This window comes from Coccinella septempunctata, chromosome 7 (genome assembly GCF_907165205.1).
Source record: "Coccinella septempunctata chromosome 7, icCocSept1.1, whole genome shotgun sequence".
NCBI classification, from domain to species: Eukaryota; Metazoa; Arthropoda; class Insecta; order Coleoptera; family Coccinellidae; genus Coccinella; species Coccinella septempunctata.
Window position 1 is genome coordinate 15,441,284 of NC_058195.1, and position 22,153 is coordinate 15,463,436.

The 22,153-nt window shown below is 35.4% G+C and overlaps 1 protein-coding gene across 1 annotated transcript in view; it reads right to left on the minus strand.

Moving 5' to 3' along the window:
- LOC123317002 overlaps positions 1-22,153 on the minus strand; it is a 107,705-nt gene that overhangs the window by 25,026 nt on the left and 60,526 nt on the right. The window contains exon 2 of the mRNA XM_044903336.1: positions 5,696-5,828. Within this exon, the coding sequence (XP_044759271.1) occupies positions 5,696-5,828 (133 nt within the window). The remainder of the gene's footprint in view (positions 1-5,695; positions 5,829-22,153) is intronic.

Genomic DNA, 22,153 nt, shown 5'->3' on the forward strand with positions numbered 1-22,153 from the left:
GGAATTAATGAAGACGCGAGAGGGGTAAGATTTCAGCGACAACTCGCGGACGGTGAGGCGTGAATTATGTTTATAGATGAATAAATTTGAGTTGGGGCAATCAGTGAAGGGTAGGTGGGTAAATTTTCTTTCTTTCTTCGCGAAAGTATACAGTCGCTGCTCGGTGTTCCGGTAATTGATAGAAATGCATAAGTGATGAATATGGAATAACAAAATTGATAGTATAATATACACACAAAAATAAAATTATTTATAAAGGGTGATTCACAATGAAGTCTATTATATTATAAATTTTGATAGGAAAGCCACAGTTAGAGCGGGTTTCATTAAACTTTGATCACCCGATCAACGACTTCACAGTCGACACTCGATTTTTAAAACACAATCACTGAAACTTTTTCATTTCTGAATAAATTGAAGAAGAAACAATTGAGAATAATTGAATGAACGTATGAACATCATAATTTGATGCGAGAATGATATTCTGAATGATCATGACTTAATTATTATTATTGAAAATAAATCGACGTCTATTCGTCAATCAAGCGTTGATTCCCCAATCAAGCTTTAGGAAACCCGGGGTTAGTCTAAGAGCTAGCAAAATTTACGAGCTAGAATTTTAGGAAGGCTGAATCTTCAATATATGATTCCTTGGAACAGAAAACGACAACTCTGCCATCTGGGGGACGTTGCAGATGCCATTTTTGATGATTAGAATAGCGAAATTACAAACCATTTCAGGAAGGCTTAAATTCTGATTTTATATTATTTAGATATTCTAGAGTGGAACATTGAATTGGCAGACTTCAATTCGGTTGCCAAAGGAAGGCAGACGCCCTAAAAATTCAAAATACCTACTACGTTATAGGACAGGGCACTTGCGAAATGAATGATCGCAAAAGAGTCAAGAAATCATTGACGCCCTCTGAGGGCGTCAGCGTTCTTTCAGCAACCGAATTAATGTCTGCCAATTTCAAGTTTTATTCTTGAAAATTGAATAATATAATATCAATATTTCAGTCATTCTGAAATGGTTTGAAATTTCAATATTTTCTTCATAAAAAATGGCGTCTGCCAGACATTTAGCAATACCCTGCCAGAGGTGTCGTTTTCTGTTCGAGTGAGTCTAACGAATCATTTATTGAAAAATCAGCCTTCCTAAGTTTCTTGTTCTTTCGACGTTGCTAGCTCTCGTACTAGTGCTCAAATCTTTTGCTTAATATACCTTATATTCTTAAAATTTATTCACTTATCTCTTACTACATTGTAGTATTACAAGGTGTGAGGATTTATCCTTTATATGTTTCAGGGAGTGATTCTAGAGGTCAAAATATGAAGATATATTCCTATCAACTTTGGTCATAAAATGCATCAATTTGCGATAGGCATATTCAAATGAAGGTAGTAACAAGAAATATCATTTAACTCATCTGCATAGTTTCAAATAATCGTCATTTTGGTATTGAAGATATTTATTTGGTTCCATAATTTATCCCTACCTTCAATGGAATTATCTTCTCTGTTACATCAAGGATCATATTTCTCATGTGTAAACCCTGTAGCACATTTTTTATATTTTCCGCGTATAAAGAATGAGGGTTATCATTGTATTTCCAGAAAAATACACAATTTTCATTCGAATAGCCTTTTCCCGTTTCAAAATTAATTCAATCAACATTCATCCTGAGCTTCCACAGCTGCCTAGCTGTTCCTATTTCCCTATCATGTGAAAAATGTGAATGTAAATGAGTATGACCTATAACCATTGCGGCTCTGATAACAATTTATTTTCGTTAACTTCGCCTGTTTTTTCACTAATATGCTCTTTTGCCATAAATGTCGTGCAGAAATTCATATAAAATGGACGTATGATTAAATTATGGCGTTTTCGTATCATTATACTTAATAATAAACTTTTTGAAATGAATGCTGAATTCTTAATTAAGAAATATTGAATATGGCAATGGTCATCATCAACATGAAGGTCTAACTACTCGTATGTACAGGATACATTAAACATATGTAGCATATTTGAAAGAATCTGGGCATAATTTTAACAGCAATATCAAGTGATTCTTAAGGCCGGTCCACACTACTCGTGCTCGTGCTTGTGTAACACGGGTGGCTTACGAGTAATTCGGACGAAAGCTCAAGCCGAGAGACAAGCGCAGGAGCATATGGCTTGAATGGCGCGGCTTGTTGTTGGTACATCAAAGGAAAGGATGGTTATGCTCGTAGAGCCGCTAGAGTTATGTAGACGACAGCAAGCCTGCAAATGAAGTAGATCTCGCGAGTTAAAGCTTGACAAGCAACTGAGATAACAGGAGTTTACGACAGATCCTTTCAGAATCTCTAGAAATTCACATCAACATCTTTTCAAATCATGATTCAAAGATCCCCACTTGTTGAACATCTTTGTATGAGTTTTTAGTGATTCCAGCAGCCTTCCCCAATATTTATTATATTATTATATTTCACTTATAGTTGGAGCGCCAGCGATACTAAATCGGGATTTACTCGAGCGTCGTGGAGACCTAGTGGATTTTGAAGATTAGATGTAGGAGCTTAGCCACACATGCGATAGGACAAGGTCAATGTAGAAACCCAGTCTAATGTTCATTCATCGCCCTATATCTCAAAAACGTTCGAACGTAGAAAAAATTGCTCCGGACAAAATTTGTAAAAACTGTTATGCTTTACAACTTTTATAATGAATGTGAGAACAATTTGAAGCCCAGAAGAGGAGATAATTCAGAAAAACTTATTTTTGTGACCTTTATGGCCAATTTTTATGGTTTCGGTTTGATTAAACTGTCAGATTATATTTTGTCCGTTATTCTTGAATCTAATTCTTGATAGAGGTACTATACAGTGTCCAAGGTATCTCCTCTTATATTAATCTGACACGCTCGAGTAAATCCCGAATTTTCCTCTTGAGCTCCCCAACTATTATTCAATACAGCATAGATGTCGATTGAACCTATTATTTCTATTGTAGAAATATTTTGAAGCCGTCAACAGTTAACACAAAAACGGACTGAATATCTCCTCAATTACCATGTATTAGCAAGTAACAAACAACATATTATCCATAATTCTAACCTATCAGTGAGTACACTCCATTACATCTATTGTTACGCAATCAATTTCAGGATTCCTGTTAATATCGAATTCCTGCCAACTACCAGTAACTATGGATGTAAAACCTGTAATTCACTCTACGAATTGAAGCTACGTAATTATTAACCTTGTAGTTCTCAACCCCTTCTTCCTATTGCGTCCCCTAAAACCAATAAAGATGTGTTACGAATAAACACGTCCGAACTTCGGAGCATTTCCTGGAATAGTTAAGTAGTTTCAGAAGTTGGTTGGGTTAATCAGAGTCAATTGGGGCTTGCATACTTAAAGTTGATAAGCTGATGCGTCCGAACTAGGTACCGGTTGGAATCACCCAAGTCATCTAGGAATATACGGATTAATTCCCTGAATGAAAAGCTGCCTGATCGCTGTTAGGATGTTCATGATTTGAAAGGGAATTTTTAGAACTATTATTTTGAACGTTGCGTTGGTAAGCTGCTTTTCCTGCGGTTAAGGTGGAATATTATATTGATTTATTCTGATTGATCTTTCCATGTTCATGGAATTCTATCTGACGCAAATCCTTCTCCTAAGGCTTTATATTAGTGGTACATCACTTTGGTGGTTGTGCATCTTTCATTACGGACGAACAGTCAAAGCATTGTTGTGAATTGTGTCCAAATGCTGACGTACCTATTCCAAACATTTCCTAGGATTGATCCAGTTATCCAGTTTACTTCAAATATTGAATTGATGTGGCCGATACCAAAAACTAAAAAATAGATTATATGATTTTCACAAAAAGGACACCTGTTTCGCTGTTACAATAGCGCCTTCAGATATGCGTGCCAACCCTTATAGTCTCCTGCAGACTCTCGGCGAATAGGTGTACCTACTTTTGTTGACTGCAGGCTTTGAGTATTCAGTTAATACTCAAGGCTGCAGGTCTTGTGGTATTGTTTGGGGCTCATTGACGGCTGTAGGATTCTACAGAGTGAGTGAAGTTGGGTTCAGTCTTGGTGGGACAGGTGGCGCATTATCCTCCAGTTGAGATGTGTTACACTGCACTGTACTGATGAGGGACAATAATCCCGAAACCGTTCTTTTCAGTTTGTGTATATTCCCAGATGACCAGTAATATATCTGTCATGTTATCTTGAGAGATCTAATAGGGAACTTTGTTATGTATTATTTTTCTGTAACCATCACATGTCTAATACGATATCTGGGATGTTCCCGTGATGTATGAGAAATTCACATTTTGTGAATGTCATGTTCCCGCTCCATGATATCTACGTAACATATTTTTAACTCTGTTCTATATTTGCCATGTATCTGTTTAAGGTAATGGAGAGAGCATGACATCATTAACGTTTTAACTACCGTATACGGCGCTGCAAGACATGAACAAATATGAAAGATTGTGAGAGATGATATTGACACCGTTGTTTTTATTAGTGGATTTGTATTTATTATCATTCAGTTTTTTGAGTTATATTGACATTTTTTCAGTTGAACAGTGGCTTACGCAAAGTAAAGTGCAGATACCTCTAGCTCTATCTCGTTATTGTTTTGTAGGGTACTAGGGTAATTGTGGCATTTTGTCATTATTACAAAGCAACAGAAATAAGAAAGAGTGACGGAAATATTATGGGGTGGCTTTCCACCCAATAAACACATACACGTGTATTATACGTTTATATGTGGTGGGGGGCGTTGATTCAAGGTTACTCGTTGAATTTTGTAACGTTATTTCGAAACCTAAATTCCACCATAGGTTGATTTCACATATAATCAACGTTTATGATCAAGCTGGTTACTGAATCCACTAACATGAAACGTTGTTATTTTAGTGCACCCTCAACGTGTATTCAATAGGAAGTGAGAAACATTGAATTAACGTTGAAAACGATACCATTCAACAACTCGTTACTGTAGTCACCAATATGAAACGTTTCTTTAGCGAACTTCCTCAACGTATATGGTCTCGTGGGCAGCGATGTAGGGTAGGACGCCAGAGGTAGCAGGTTCGAATCCCGGCGGTGATGGATGTTTGCGGTTGTCTCGATAAACCTATTGTGGGAAGAGATATAATGTTGGCTAATGGGAACTTTAACAAGACTAGTGGGGGCTGGGCAGGAAAAAAAAAATATTTATTTTAGAATCAACATTTGAATTTCGTATTGTAGCAACGTTATTTCAATCGAATGGCAACGTTATATTCTCGTAGAATTTCCATTCCAAAAAGATTGTCCGCTACGTTACTGTACCACTAGAACGAAACGTATTTCCTAACGACATTTTGCCGGTTTCTCAACGTAGCGTTACTTGAAGAACTCAACGTTACTTCCACGTATCTGTGTTTATTGGGCAGTGAAAAACCGATTGTGCAAATTTTTCAATGAAACTAAATCCACACATCTATCAGTCATAATTTCCAATACGAAATTCCACTCACCCAAATCTAATTCCTGGCAAACTAGTTTCGATAGTGAACCGCATTTTAATCGGATAAAAAGCAGTGATTTCCAGCGTTAGTTGGACGTGGAAATATCCATTCGAACCGACAAACCATAGAACCTAATTACGAATACGAATAATGACATGTGATACTTACGGACATGTTCTATCTAGGTCTTCCTTGGTGGTGACGAAGCTTAGCCCGGAGTCTGTGAGTATAGATAGAGGGCGTGCACACTGCATAAAGGCCGTGTTACAATTTTGCTGCCCCCGGACCTTCGTAGTTATAACTGCAAACAAGAGAATACATTGAAAAGACCTGACATAACTACCCAAGAGATTTGTTCAAAGTGAATTTCGAATGACTCAACAGGAAAAAATCCAATGGTTTTAAATCTGGATATCTAGGCGGACATTAAAGGTTACTTTTTTACCGATAATATTTCTGGGAATATGTTTATCCAAAATGTCATGGGTGATAAGAACTTGGATAAAAATTACTAAAATGCACACTGTACAACCCCACTACTTGATGATTTGGATCAACATGCTCCTGGAAATTGGAAATACCTTCGAAATCCTTTCTACGAACTTAGATTTCCAAGAAGATTTACTCGCGGATTAACTATTAAGAGAAGTCGCATCCGAAAAAAATAGTGAAAATGATACTGTCAAATTTCCTGCTATCGTATGTCTGCAAATATCTGTGAGATAATTGGAAATAAGAAAATGAAAACTCGGCCTCTAGTCCTAGAAAAAGATAACAAGTAATAGTAGAGAGTAGGTACCTAATACAGATTAAATTTTTTCTTTCAGCACAAAGTATGGAATAATGGACGCTCCTTGAGAAATTTAATAGAAAAATATCCAAAATAAAAAAAAAATTACAGAATGTGCGAATTTCTCATCATAATGTATAATGTTTAGCAAAAATTAAATACTAGTCTACACAGGGTGATTCTTTGATTCATGCAAATTTCTTAGCAGTAGATTCTTGAGGTCAAAAAAAACAATTTTTTCCGATTCGGTCCTGATAAACAGTTATATCCATTTTAAGTCTTCGTAATGAGCTGTGCCACCCCTGAAAGAACGAAATTCAACCAGAATAACAACCAGCTAAATCTGTGAAACTACACATCTGTGGATCTCTTAAAAAGAGTTGCATTCGGTAAAAGTACCCAATTTTTCGAATTTCACAGATATTTTTTATTCACCAATAACTCGAAAACGGCGCATTATATGAGAAAATATAAGGAATAATTTTATTTTACAAAACGTTCAAATATTCATTAGGTAGCTTCCAACTAAGTTTCAAGAGTTGGATACTTTGAACTTTTGGTATGTTTATGGTACGTAATGGTCATAATGAAAAAAACTGAAAGACGTGAGAGATATCAAGTATTCGAAAAAGATTAATTAAATAAGTGGAAAACTATAGTGCGAAATTCATTTCATGAGATTAAACCGTCAGATAGAACTAAAAATAACATTTTTTCATGGGTTTTCAACAGCCTGTATCTTTTAAACCGAACCGTTTCAAAAAAAATTGTTGAAGAAAAAAGTTTTTTTCGACCTCAAAAGTCTACTGTTAAAATACGAGTCGAAGGCTCACCCTGTATAAGACTCCATATGAAATATGTAATGGCGTGCCGAAGAATTTCTGTATGGATGTTGGGTATCTTAAGACTATTCCAAAAAATAGTTTCCAACTTTGTCAGTTTGTTGAGCCCGTACTAAAATGAAAAAAGTTCAAAATAAACAGCCCATTAACGTCGTGTATTACGGTTTGGCGAAGGGGAAGTTCTATAAGGTTACTGGTCATATATTTTTTCTTGATTTTCATTTCAGTCCGATGGAAATTACCCGTGTATAGAAACAGATCGTTTCGAATACTGACAATGGAAGTTAATAGTTGTAATCTGCCCAATTCTTACCGGCTCTTTTCAGATAGAATATCATAGGAAGCATTTTTAATAAGCCATTAAAACTCTATTCAACCAACACTTCCTCAAGAAGGAAGCCAATTGAGGGATCATATTGCACGGCATAGCCTTGCCATCAATAGAATTTTAAAATATAACAATGAACAGTCTTTCAGTGATACAATAAGGTAGAATTAAATCATTCAAGACTTTTTATCAAATCGAAATGATGTTCTTTAGAGCAGCCCTATTTCAAAGGAGATGTTCTTTCATTTCCTACGACAAAGAAATGCATTTCTGCTTTTCGTCTCTAGAAGCTTTTCCGTTCGTTACAAAGTGAATCTACAAACGTATTTATGGAGGCATAATATCGAGACAAAAGAGTAATATAGATCACTCGAATCAAGGATTGATGATTCGTTCACTTCCAGAAACAACTCAATTCACAGTGTACGAGAGCTCATTTTCGAAATTCTGCATGTCATTGATTACATCGACATTGGATATAAATCCATCTTGCATTTGAGTTCCTAGTCATTGTTTACTCGAGATTCGTTATATTTTATCTTAAATTATACAGTACATATTTCCAATATTTACTATTTTGGTAGAAAAACGTTCGAACAGGTCAATTTTCATCTCCAATTACGCAACTTTACATGTATAATTGAGAAGATCATCATCTCTATGCGGGATGGAGGATAGTTGAGATTTATCAAAGGGCAACCCTAACTTTTTGTGACAGAAATGGATAGACCTATCGTTGCTGGAATTTTCTGGAAATCTCTATATTCCTCCTCAAAATATTTAAAAGTCACAACCGTTTGTTTCTGAATAATATTTTACATTCTCCGAAACATCTACAACAATAAATTATTGATCCCTCTATGATGTCATTATGCCCAATAGCTCGATGACCAGTACAATAGAGAGTTATATATTTTGTTTCTGTACCAAATATTTCAGTTTACATTCACCCATCTGAAAATGCTATTATGATAGCGAAACACGTGTCGTGGTTTAAAAACTCATTTTGTGAAAATCGTATAATCTATTTTAAGTACAACATAGAAGCATAAAGCTCTCTACGTTTTATTATCAATGAAAATGGCCTACCAACTGGACCGAACTATTTTTCGAGATTTTTGTTGGAAGAACAATTAGAGACATGACGTATATTGTATATACTGAATCAAAAGAAATATGGGACTGGAAAATGTGAAAAATATATTTAAAAAATTGAAATTTACCATTTTATCAGTGAAGTGGTAGAATGAAAAATATCTTCGACTACGCCACTGCATTCTACATAAAAAAGTGTCTGTAGAATATTACATTTATTCCTCGATATCACTGAAAACGAGACTGAAACTTTACGAAATAGAGGCACCAATTCAAAGAGCCGAAAAATGAGTTTTCACTTATAACTGGAAGACAACAGAAGAGTGGAAATTCAAATGTAGATTTCAGCGGCATGGTGATGACAGTTCGAAGTAAAAAGTTAATGCAGTCATTGTCATTTTTGAAGGGGATTTGGAGATTTTCTTCTAATAAATGCATTTTTCTCAGTTTATTGTTGTTTTTTCTCAATTTTGAAGATTGATTGTCGAAACTGGATTCAAGTGTGTTAATTATTATTAATTATAGGTCAATAAATGTCATAAAGTATTAGTACTTATGAAAAAAATTCCGAATATGTTCTGAATTAGCTGATAAAAGAGAGCAATATTTTTTTAATACGAACTTCTTGGCTCTTTACAGGATCATAATGGAAGGAAATTTATTATATGGAGAGCCATAGCCATGATATCTTACCTTTTCCATTATACAGGGTGATTCATAACTATTAGGACATTGGCTAAGGGCAGATTGTTTGGACCAAAATATGGCGATAGGACCAAATATACCTCAATAAAATATTGCTGTGGATAAAGATAGAGGGCGTTAAAGTTGAATTTTTTTTTTCGTTTTTTGCTAATAATTTCATTGTATATTTTTTCATCCGTTTGTAAGAAAAACACAATTTTACAGTTCAGAGCATCGGAGGGGGATTTGAAGTAATGATTAATTCATTTTATTTATTTATTTCGACGATAAAGCATAATTAAAAACAATGTAACATAAGAAGAATAAACTTAAATTAAATGTTCTACGTGGACATCTCCGACTTCTATGCCTTTTCTAATTCTTTTAATAAAGGACTTTCGAACTTCGAAGAAAATATTATTCTGTCCCCTTATAAAAAATTCAACATTAACGCCCTCTATATTTTATTGAGGTATATTTGGTCCTATCGCCATATTTTGGTCCAAACAATCTGCCCTTAGCCTATGTCCCAATAGTTATGAATCACCCTGTATATAAAGGCTAAAATTGCAACATTGATGCTAAGAAAACTTGTCCGAGTTGAACTGAGATCGGAAATGATTTTCTAAATGAATTTTGTGTGAATGTTATCGAAATTCATTTGTATATCAACTTATTAGGTGGAAAAAGTACTCAGCGGGGGAAACAGATTTGTTTTTTGTGTATATCCTGTCATTTATAGGTTGTATATCCAGGTTAGTTAATTCCCCATCTATTTTTCGTAACCAATTTGGAATGCAATAAGGACGAGATACATAAAATATGTCCTCACATATTGACTTAACGTTCATTTCATAGTGGAAAATAGTAAAAACTGACAGCTTTACAAGAAAGTCGTAATCGAAGATTTGCTCGAAGGATGCAAATTATTACAAATTCACTGAGCTTTCCCCATTGTCACGAGATAGATTAAGATATTTTCAACAAATTAAGATATATGTTTATGAAAACTCTTATTGAAACACCAAAATATTCTCCGTTCCTCGATGTAAACAAACAAAAGTGCATTAACGTTTCATCTACAAAAATTGACAGCAGGGGGCGTATAGCTTGTTTGGAATTCCCAATAGAGAGATGCGGTTTTGGCCATTATACATCGTTTGAAAATCGAGGTTCTAGCTCTTATGGTGCAGCTGCCATTAAATCCCATCGAATTTTGCCTACCCTGTACCCGTTTGATTCAATATTTCATCCCAACTCTGTACCAATGCGCCTGATGGAATTATTTCCATTCACAGCTGAAATGGGGAATTCTCCTCAATTTGGGTTATCACTGCATATGCAAGTTTAAACTGAATAATTATGAGTTTCATTCATGATTTTTTCAAATTCACCGCGGAAACTATTCAAAATCATATTTCAAATATGGGGTTTTAAAATTTAAATCGCTTTGTGCGGAGTTTACGATTTGGCAACAGCGCCTATAAGACAATGGAAAGAACAATGTCCGATCAGCTTGTTTATAAAATAACAGATGTTGATCTGCAGGCTCGTACTTACTGGCGAGCTTCAACTGCGATCGGCCATAAAAATCCCATAAAATTTTACGACCTTCCTCGTTCGTCGCAGACTTCATAGACAGCCATCTTTGTCTATCTCATCAAGATAATGCATTTGTTGTCCTTTATTATGAAGGCATATTTCAGTCGATGTTGCCAGCTTGTGCAATTCTCACAAAACGCTTTAAACTTTAAATACCCATTTTTATTTTTCATTTTTAAGTGCTTAAAATAATGTTTTTTGGGAAACGGTTGAAATGGTTATTTCACAATGTGACGTTTCAGAGATATTTCATAAAAAAATACATCATTTTCGTCAGAAGGAGTATTCCCTATTGCAGGATCAAGCTTAATTGTACTTATAAGAAACACAACTTCAGCACCATCGAGATACACAATTTCCAAGTTTTTCCAGGAAGGAAGTGAAAAAGCATAAGAAGACATCGAATTTCCAAAGAAGATACGTCGGTGCGGATAAAAAATCTCGTCAGCCACTACACCTAATTGGACTCTTTCATTTCGTCCTCAGGACCAAAAAGTCAAACAACCGTACGTCCACCAGCCATTTCCTGCCCGTTCTAATTGAAAGGACATAAGGATCAAATTGGCCCTCTGTTCGGAACTACGTGATCACCAACTCTAATCACCGGTCCAAACTTCATTGCTTTCATGTAGTTTTCCGGAAACGGGTGCTTAAACCAACACAATAAACTATAATACTTCATCAGAAAGTTGTACAATTTTAACGGAGTTTTCGGATTATGGGAGCCGCTCTTCGCTACGCGGTTTTTGATACCGAATTTCTGGATGTATTGAATGCACGTATTTGGAGTTTCGTATTCGCAGTTAGGGGCTTATTTACATCGAGGACCCCATAAATACATCTGAGTCGTGCTGGAGTTGGGTTCTGCCACAGCCCACAGCCCTCTCATACTGTAACAAGAGGTCATTCCGTCTGTTTCTTAGTGTAGTGTTATCTACACTGCACTTTGAATCAGCCGATTTTCAGGGTAGTTGCGCAAACGAATGAAAAAAACACTGACGTTAGGTTACCACGCTAATCGACTAATAATTTTGATTTAATATATGCTTACGTTTCTCAGAAGATCTGTTACTTTTTCATCCACTTGTAAAGTGATGAGCTGCAAATTTAAAATATAATCGTATCCATCAAAGATTATAATCTCTGGTATCCATTTGAAGTAGATTACTTTGACGTCCGTGACATTAAAATGAAATTTTGCATTTCACACCACAGAACACTAATATTAGAGTCATTCGGGGAAACTGTGCGCACTTTTGCCTTTCAAGCCATATCCTGTTTCAAATGTTGAAGCTAGGAAAATTGAAACATATTCATAAGATAGAGAATTTTCTAATTTATAAAAAAACAACAACAAGAAGCAAACAAACAAAGAGGTTCTTTCTCCGCAAAAAAAAATTTAATAATGAGAGTCGGAGTGCGTTCACATGCCTCGTATTGCGGGTAAGTGTGCGCACCCTCACGGGGTAAGGGAACGCAGTGCTTAGTGAACCACACAATCAAAACAAATTACAAAATAATGTCATCAAAATGTTACAATATTAGAGAAATGCTGTTTATTGTCAATACAGAAGCGCCTTTTTACAAGCACTGCATTATTGTTGGTGCCAACATTCATGGTGAACACAACACTTCATACATTCCCCTGTTGGTGGCTCTTCATATTTATTCATAATTTATTCATTCATTTATTCATAATTTATTCCTCACTGAACTAATGCCCATATAATGAATCTATGCGCACACTTACCCGCGCACACTTTCCCCAGTAAGCCAAAATTTGAATTGACGTTCTTATGAGTTGAGCAGCTAAGAGAACCTGAAATTTTTTATAATATATCTAGATAAATATGGGCATGATCGAATAAAATATTGTTTAACACTGTCGGACTCGGAACTTGGACCTGGCAGAATTTGCAGAGATGCTAAAAATTAATAAGAAAACTAGTGAATTTGATTGATTGCAAATAAAAAGTTAACGAAACGTCGCACGGCATGAAAAACTAATTTGGCGATTCTGCGCCCTTGCTTCACCCAAATGAACCCCTCTTTCATACATTGCATAGTCGAGATATACGCACTGCGCACACTTATCCTCTGCGCTCAGTTACCCCGAATAACTCTACACTTCCTTTTGACTCTTAGAAAATAGATACATGGAATGGAATATAAACATTCCAAAGAATGGAGTGAGATAGTTGCTTAGTGTCGCCAATCACAATCAAATTGAGACAGTTGACTCTGATATCATTGTCACATCAATTTTCAGTACGAATAGATAGGAAGTATACTCCATTCACTTTTATTTTAGGACTCGGTTGGCCATGAAATAATTTTCGCAAGTTTTTGTAACTAAAACGGAGTTAGGTTGCCACTACTACTTAATATACTTAGTGCTTCATCTGAATCTAAACGACTTATATTTTAGTTGAATATTTCCTCAATAAGAAAGATTGTGAATGAAGAGGATGACAAAGAACTTCCTTCTATTGGGAGACCCAAAAAAGTGATGGCATTTGAGAATTTTATCATAAGGTGAACGAATGCGAAAATTAACTATAGACTACAGGATTTTCGATTAATGTCATCGGATAATAAGCTCTAGAAAAGAAATTTTTCTATTTTTCATTTGACTTGTCCTTTACATTGTTAATGTCTTAAGGGATCAATAAATATATAATTAATATTATCATATCAAAGTATTAAAAATAAACAGCCATAAATACAAGCCAGTTGTCCTGTAAATTGTTAATTCATGTGAAATTTTCGTTTAAAGGTGAAGTTCCCCTTACCTAGAAATTTCCTTTAATTATTTTGACTTTCATTGATGTAGGATGATTTTTTGTTGGGGAATTTAACATTCTTGTAATTATCCGTAAATTCCTTCGAGAGATACCCATGCCCTACCACTGCATCAGATGCATTTCATCTTCAGGTTGATTTTTTTAAATTTTACAACTGATGTAATGTCTTCAACCTTTAGCCAAAGAAGATAACCAACATTAACTCTCCTCAAGCTGCTACATATTATGTGTCAATAATTCAATTTTCGTCCATAGCAAAAATAAATATATTTAAAAATTGATTTCTTGTATTTTCCATGCAAATAACTAGATTTTGCAGATATGCCTTCAATCAGTTTGTATGAACGTAAATTATGTTCGTCACTTATTTTCGACTTCATATTTTCCGAACTGATTCGACATTGTTATAAAATGTAAAACGTAATTACTAAGACTATTACGTAGAACGGACAACAGCGCTGATTTAAAACCCAGAAATGTTTTGACATCATTTTCGTACTATACAGAGTGTAATGTGTCAAATTTTCATGGCCAACCGAGTGCTAAAATAAAAGTGAATGGAGTATAGGTATAATTATTTTTGGAGTAAATTCTTGAAAAAATTCCTGAATTTGTACAGGCAAAGAGGAACTTTCCACTTTTCGCACTGAATGCGGTGGTGAAATTATTTTATATCCAAGAACTTCGATGTCATCTTCAATATCAGAGGCAGGAAGAACTGATATGGCGGCTTCTACATCCCTTAAGTTCAGTTTTCTAAACGACTTGTTTGTTTTCCGTAAAAAGCATAGTGGGTACCTATGCCATGAGACTTGGGGAAACATCACATTTCTTGCACCGGCAACCTAGTGGTTGCTAATTTTTGCAAATTATCATTTTTTATTATTTGTTTGATTTTCTAAATTTTTGAATCTTCAACTGGTAAATTTTTAATTAATAAACAAATATGCAAATCGATGTTCTGGTATCATGGAAAGAGAACTGTTCAATTTTTACCTGCTAATAATGTAAGTATAAAGAATTTTATTTTCTCGAGTCACGTCCCTGGCAAATGAATATCTCTTTTTCGTCCAACAATCTTCTATTTTCCATTCAGTTTCCAAGGTCACCAAAGTGGAGGGAACACCTATTTATCAACTTTAAATGATGCAAGAACCTATCCTCACGCGAACTTTCTTCTCTTCAAAGATCAGGCTGCATCCATTGAAAAATATCAGAATTCTATTCCCCGAAAAACGTTCACCTCAAAGTGAATAATTGCAGGAGGTGCCTGAGGGAGACAAACGAATTTCACTCCTCTCTCCTTATCAATTATCCGATCGGAACATGCAGTCTACGATTCACAAAGAATAATTGGAGAGTATCTTATGCTGCTGGATTCGAAAAAAAACCGTCTGATAGTGTAACATGAAAGAAAGCCTCTTAATTAAGTCACTTTGGAGAGATTGGATGAAAACGACAGAAAACTTTTGTTGCAGTTAAGCTCCGACGGATCTAACATGGAGCTACGAGGATAAAAATGACTTTTTCCTTTGCGAAAAACACTTCAAATCATGTCCTCATGAATATAAAAGTGATCTGGGAGAGTTCCTCATATTTGCCTTCAACCATTCATGTACTTTGTAGGTGTAGAGTGAAGAGTGTAGAAGAACATGGGGAAGCAATTGCAAGATGGCGAAAGCGCTGAGAAATACATGATCAGTGGTATATGTATTTTCGTTTTCTAAGTACGATCTCATACTTTATCTTCAATTCGAAGATGTCCTAGTGAATAACAGAATAATAATCGATGTTACTAAGCTAAATAGTTTATAACTGCAACTCCAACCAAGGTCAATATGAGGGAATATTTGAGAAATGTCAAGGATATTTGAAAAATATAGAAAATATTCTAAAAATATTGAAAACATAAGAATATATTAAAAATATTTGAGGGGAATGTAGGATATGCTCCGGAAATATCCGAACCTTTCAGAGAATATCATATACAGAGTGAGTCTTCGACTCGTTCCAATAATTTAACAGAAGAACGCTTTTTTCCTTAACCTTTTTTTCTGGATCGGTTCGTTTCGAAAAATACAGACTAGACTGATTAAAAACCATAAAAAAATGTTTTTTAGTTCTATCTCAAAAACGGTTTTACTGAATGAAATGAATTTCAGAATTTAGTTTTTTATTTATTTGATTTATCTTTTTCTTATTATGATCATATACCATAAGAATACCAAAAATTCAAATCCCAACTCTTGAAACTGAGTTGGACGCTATCTAATGAATATTTGAACGTTTTGCGAAAAAGTACTCTTAATATTTTCTCGTATAATGCGCTGTCTTTGAGTAATTGGACGTTGAAAAATAAAAAACATCTGCGATATTCGAAAAATTGGGTACTTTGGCTGAATGCAACTCTGTTTGAGATCCACAGATCTGTAGTGTCACATTTTTATCTAGTTATTCTGAAGGTAATTTTGTTCTTCCAGGGGTGGCACAACTAATCATGAAAATTTAAATTGGCTATATCTTTTCATCATCGGAAAAATTGTATAGGGAAATAGTGTTTCTTTTGACCTCAAGAATCTACTGTTTAAATATTTGTATAAGTCAAAGACTCACATTGTATAAGTCGAGGTATAAGGTGTAAATAAATATGTAGTTACGAAACATTTGTTTTTAAACCTCTGCTTAAATACAGTCATAAAAGATAGAGATAAGATATGAATTTTTTTCTGAAAAGAGCAAAAAATCGAATATGTGCAATTGCATAAAAAACATTCAACAGCTTTTGATGTTTCTCTGGCTAATAGGGTAAAACCGATAGGGTGAATACTGAAAACATAACTCCACTGATTCGCCATAGAACACACGCAAAATAACGATTTCGAACGATATTTGATGTTCCGATACAGCAATCAAGACTGAATTCCACAGATAGTTCACCATCTGTGTCAAACCACTCCAGGATATTGAGAGTGTACACTTACATCGAATATAACCGTCTTAAATTTCATTAGTAATGATCTGAGACTCCTTTCCTCCCAGGAGGTATTCGAGAAGTACCTTTAAACTATGAGTTATCCATTCAGAGAACGTGGTAACAGGCAGCCAGGGCTAGTTTGGGGACTCGACTCACAACTCTGCTAGATTATTGATGGTGACCAATTATTATTATTAATTGGTATGGAATTTAGAAATATGGTGTTTACAAATCTAATAAATTCGCTTTTGTCAATATGGGTCCGATTTATTTCAATTTCGAAACCATCCCTACATTTTATAATTTAATTTCAATCTCCCAATCGATAACAGTCTCGATAAAACTCAAAAATAACTCCCACGATGTCGATCTAACAAAGAATCAAACTACCCAGTGACATGAAGGTTATCTGGAAACCTAATTCAATTTTTCGAATCAATTTTCACGCTTTGCGAAACATGAGACCAACATCAAATCGAATTCTGGGTAGGGGGTGTTTTATTCCCACAATATGGAGGTTTCTCTTCCCACCTCTCTCCATTATTCAGCGACGAAAAGTCAACCGCGCAACTTCTGGGTATTGTAGCGAAGAACTTTTTCAACGTCTACGTGAATCTCGAAGGAAATGTTGATTTCATGATAGGTGAATTTGTATTGCTCAAGATGAATATAGATGATGAGTTCATAAGAGGAAGTTTAGAGAAATGATACCTGCCACCAACCACTTGGATTCCAATTTTTTCAGGTGGAATAAAAAACTTCTGCGACCGTCTGCATATTCATTTATTTAATAGTCTTTTCCACTGTGGCTTAACTGTCCTGAAATGATTATAAGGCTGAAAATTATTTCCAATCGATATTTTAGTACCGAAAGTTTTAGTCCAAGAATGAATGATGCAAGATATACTTATTTCTTGTGATTTTTCTGTTTGTAGTTTATAGGGACTTTCTCTCCATTCGTATAAGTCGTAAAGGGGGAGAGACTACCAGAATGTGGGGTGTTGCCAGAACACTTGAACGATAAGTAAAAGTTACGAATGTTAAAATAGTTTCCACTTTCGCCGAAAAGATGGCAGTACTTAACGAACATCGGTTTTCAATTTCACCAGGATACGAATTGTAGCCAAAGGCGAGACTTTTCGAGAAATTTTTTCATGTGGAAATACATGAAAAAGATAATTACACCTCGGAAAGTTATTAACATGAATGAATATTTGTTCTTCGATGAAAATTTTTTTTCCGTTTGACGAATATAAAAATTCCTGACTGATTGAATTGAATTATTATGAAAACCCCATATAAATTAGGTGTTTCTGACGTAAAATATTCATTTTTTTAACTGACCACTAAAACGGTGTAAACCCCTCTTAATGATAATAATATCACATGCCTTCTTATGATTTATAAATTAATCACATCTTGCATTTTATACCGAATTCTTAACCATTATGAAAAGAATACCTTCGTCGTCACGCAACAGAAAGGATGCAACAAAGACAGCCGAAGATGCGAAGAACAACTAATTACTAATTCAGTTATCTGCAATCAAGCGCTCTCTAGGCAAAGGAATCTTTACGCTGAGTACATAGACTACAAAAAAGCATTCTATTCCATACCACACGAATGGCTCTTGATGATCTTGAAGATTTACAAGGTAGATACCAATATTGTTAAGTTCTTGGAGAACGCCATATCAATCTGGCGCACCAGTCTACAAATGAAAGCATCAGATGGCCCCCATCAGAACTGGACCTATTCCAGCAAGATGCGGAATTTTACAAGGAGACTCGCTCAGACCTCTATGTTTCTGCGTGGTACTGAATGAATTGTCTCATAGATTAAATTCTAAGGACTACGGATTTGCCAACAAGTACGGCAGTGGAACAATGATGAAACTGAATCATCTCCTTTATATGGACGATTTGAAACTCCTTGCATCTACTAAAAAACAAATGCAAAAGATGCTGACAATGGTAAAACAATTCTCTGACGATATAAAAATGAAGTTTGGACTGAAAATGTCGTTATCTCAATATAACAGGAAGCAAAATAGTGGAAGGTACATTCGAACTCAAGGAAAAGGTGCGGAAATCGAAGCTTTGAAGGAAGGAGATGCGTACAAGTATCTAGGGATCCAAGAGACTACACGGATCAATCAGACCCAGATGAAGAGAGAATTGAAGGAGGCGTTCACTCGAAGATTGAGAAGGGTCTAAACAGCAAGAATCTGTCCAAAGCATTAAATGCTTATACTTGCTCAGCACTGAGTAGCTCATTCGCAATCATATCTTGGACCACAACCAATTTAGCAGCCTAACAGAGAAAAAGATGCTCACAAAACATAATGAACATCCCCCCCAAAGCTCAATAGAAGAGACAAAGCTACAACAACACCTTGGGGGTAGAAGACTTGTTGATTTGTCCAACCGTATGTCTCAGGAAATTGAGGAAGTTCGAAAGTATTTCCTGGACAAGGCTGCTTCATCAGAACTTCATCAAGTAGTTTGTGATGCTGATAGTTCTACTCCGTTAAGGCTGCAGCAAGACCACTTGGAAATCGTAGAACCCTCAGCAGAAAGAAAAAGGAAGAAACTGATTGACAAGCCTTTGCATAGAAGGCACCAGAACTATGTCAACTCTGATTACGTCAACATATCTGCGTCGGGCTACTGGTGTACTTCCGGAAGGTTGCTTCTCGAGACAGAGGGCTTCATCCTTGCCATCCAGGATTAGGAGATTCCAACAAGGAACTGCGTGAAATATATCGCCAAGGTTGCCTCAGTGGAGGACAATAGCTATCGTTATAGCTGTGTGACATATGAAACTATCCAGCACATTGCCGGAGATGCCATGATGCAGTTGCCAAGATTTTCCACCAAGAATTGGCAATAAAATGCCAACTTCTAAGATCAAAAAGGTTCCCTATAATAATTACCATCCGGATGCTGTGTCAGAAAATTATCATCACAAGTTCTACTGGGATCACTACAGTGAAATAACTTACAATAAGCCTGACCTCATATTGCTGAATAAGGATGAGAACAGAGCACTATTCATCGATTCCAAATAAAAACAATCTATCAGGTAATGTACCTGATTGCAAAATACAGACATCTCGAGGAATAAACCAAGAGATGGTAGAAAATGGAAGACGTCAAGACCATCCTTATTGTCATTTCATCTATAGGCCTGATACCGAAGAAACTACCAGGGTATTTCAGGGTATTGGTGATAAACTTTTTTTTTTTTCAAAATTTTCTCTTGATGGCAAATTCTTGAATAACTAAGGTAGTTTTAGAATGCAAGAAAAGCATAGTAATCGCTTGTTGCCAGATCCATAGTTGCCCAATATAAGTGGATACATCAAAACTGCCCATCCTAGAGATTTGGAGGGGTTATAACTTGATCCCTTATTGCCACTCAATACTTTCATAAAAGCGAGCTCCAAACTAATGTTTCAGCATACTCTTAAATAGAATCGACACCTATTGATATTTGAAATTGTTCAGGTGGTTGCTTCCCCGCTAAGAGAAATGACCATTCAACTACGAATTTTCAGTCAAACGATGTCCACTTCCGAATATAATTGACTGTCTGGGCGTTTTTTGAAAAAACATATACATACCTCCAGAATTACTCCGCTGGGTTCTTTTATGCGTGCCACCATGTATTTAACAAAGCATCTCCCAACATCGGCGCAATCCTTTGTTAAGCAAATTTCAAAGCGGGTTCGGACAGCCAGCGAAATATGTTCGCAGATTTCCTGCAGCAACATAATCAGTTGGATCGCCATCGTGTATGTTATCAGCTTCCATGCCAGGATGCGTTCAATTGAGTACTGTTATAATCTGCCCATGCAACCGTGCATCCCAGCCATCTTTAACGAAGAAATGCACCGTGTATCACACACGAGCAGTCTTGTATGATGAGACGGCGGATCTGGGGTAGATCCGTACGACTGTTAATCAATTAGGATGGCAATTGTGCTTGACCAGAGCGTAGTGGATATAGTTTTGCTGGATCCGTTTGATGTGGTTAGGTGAGCCGTTCGAGTAGGTTTAGGTTTGCAAAGAATTATTTGAGTTGGTCAAGTGTGAAAAGGATACGAAAATATAATGTATAATGATACAAATGTACAGGTTAGCCTTCAAAGCACGCAGTGATACGTAGAGAAGTACGTTGAAACAGGCACTGCACCATAACCTAAATAACAAAGAAAGATGGGAAACGGAGCGACCAAAGTGATATGAGCGACATCTCGTGTTTCAAAAGTGTTACTAAGACTGGTTGAAATATCAATTTGAGGGCCATTTGCAGAAACATGAAATTTTAAAAGATTTTCGTACTGCTTGATGTTTATCTCGCTTCTTCTAGTTGCTGAATATTGAAATTTTTTGTGTATTTTCTTGGTGAAGCAAATTCGAAAATTATTGCATGGTGATGAGCTTGGCATCAAACAAAAAGGATTATCTGAAATTTTTACTTCAAAACATTTCAAAAAATGAATATGAATGTATAAAAACTCGTACTCGGTCAGTCATTGATTTCAAATTTTCAGTGCTCCAAAATGGAATTTTCAGGGCATAAAGGCAATGACTCGAGCAAATACTACACCATGCAATGTGAAGTGAACATTTTACTGCAAATGAATTGAGAACTGTGCATCCACATGAATTGTTGTATACAGAAAGCCATCCCTTGCATTAGGGGAAATCAATGTCTATGCGTCTATTCAATGATTTTCAATAATTGGTACCCCTTCAATATATTCAGAAAGGAAAGGGTTTTATTGATTTCGTTTTGAGAATCGAGTGACTTTCAAATTGTTGATCGGGATATCACATAGACAAAAGAACTCTTTCTTGTGTCTATGGGATATCAAAGTTTTGTGAATCTTTTGTTAATTCATTAATCAATTTTTTTATTGTGTCATGAAGGAATCATTGAAAAAAAAGCAGGAATAAATTATACTGATTCCAGGCAAACGTGAAACATAAAAGTCTTGTATACCTCTGTAAGGTTTTTTCATTTGTGCATCTAAAAATTCTATAACTAATATGTGAAGAACTGTAATGTGTATGGTATTGAAAAGTGGTTCATATTAATTTCTGATATAAATTCTACAAAATTAACTAATTTTATAAATTCGAAACAATGTATTACTAAGAAATAACACCTTCGACGATAACAGATCACTTGATCACCATATACTGTTGTGTCCTTATATTCAATAAACCTCTATTCTTTGTCTGTAATCTTTTATTTCTGTGAAATTTTTTATCGATTTCGAATAAAAATATAGCAAATACAACAGCGTATTCCATTGATATCAATTGATTCGAAACAATATTCAGATGAAAAATAACATCCTATTCACAAAACAAAGCCCTACTTTGGATTTGTCGCTCAGGATAAAGTCGAATACAGGGAATAGAATTTGAATTTCGCGCCCGTCAATTATTAAACCGAAAACTGTATTAAACAATTTTTATGTATTGACAATAAGT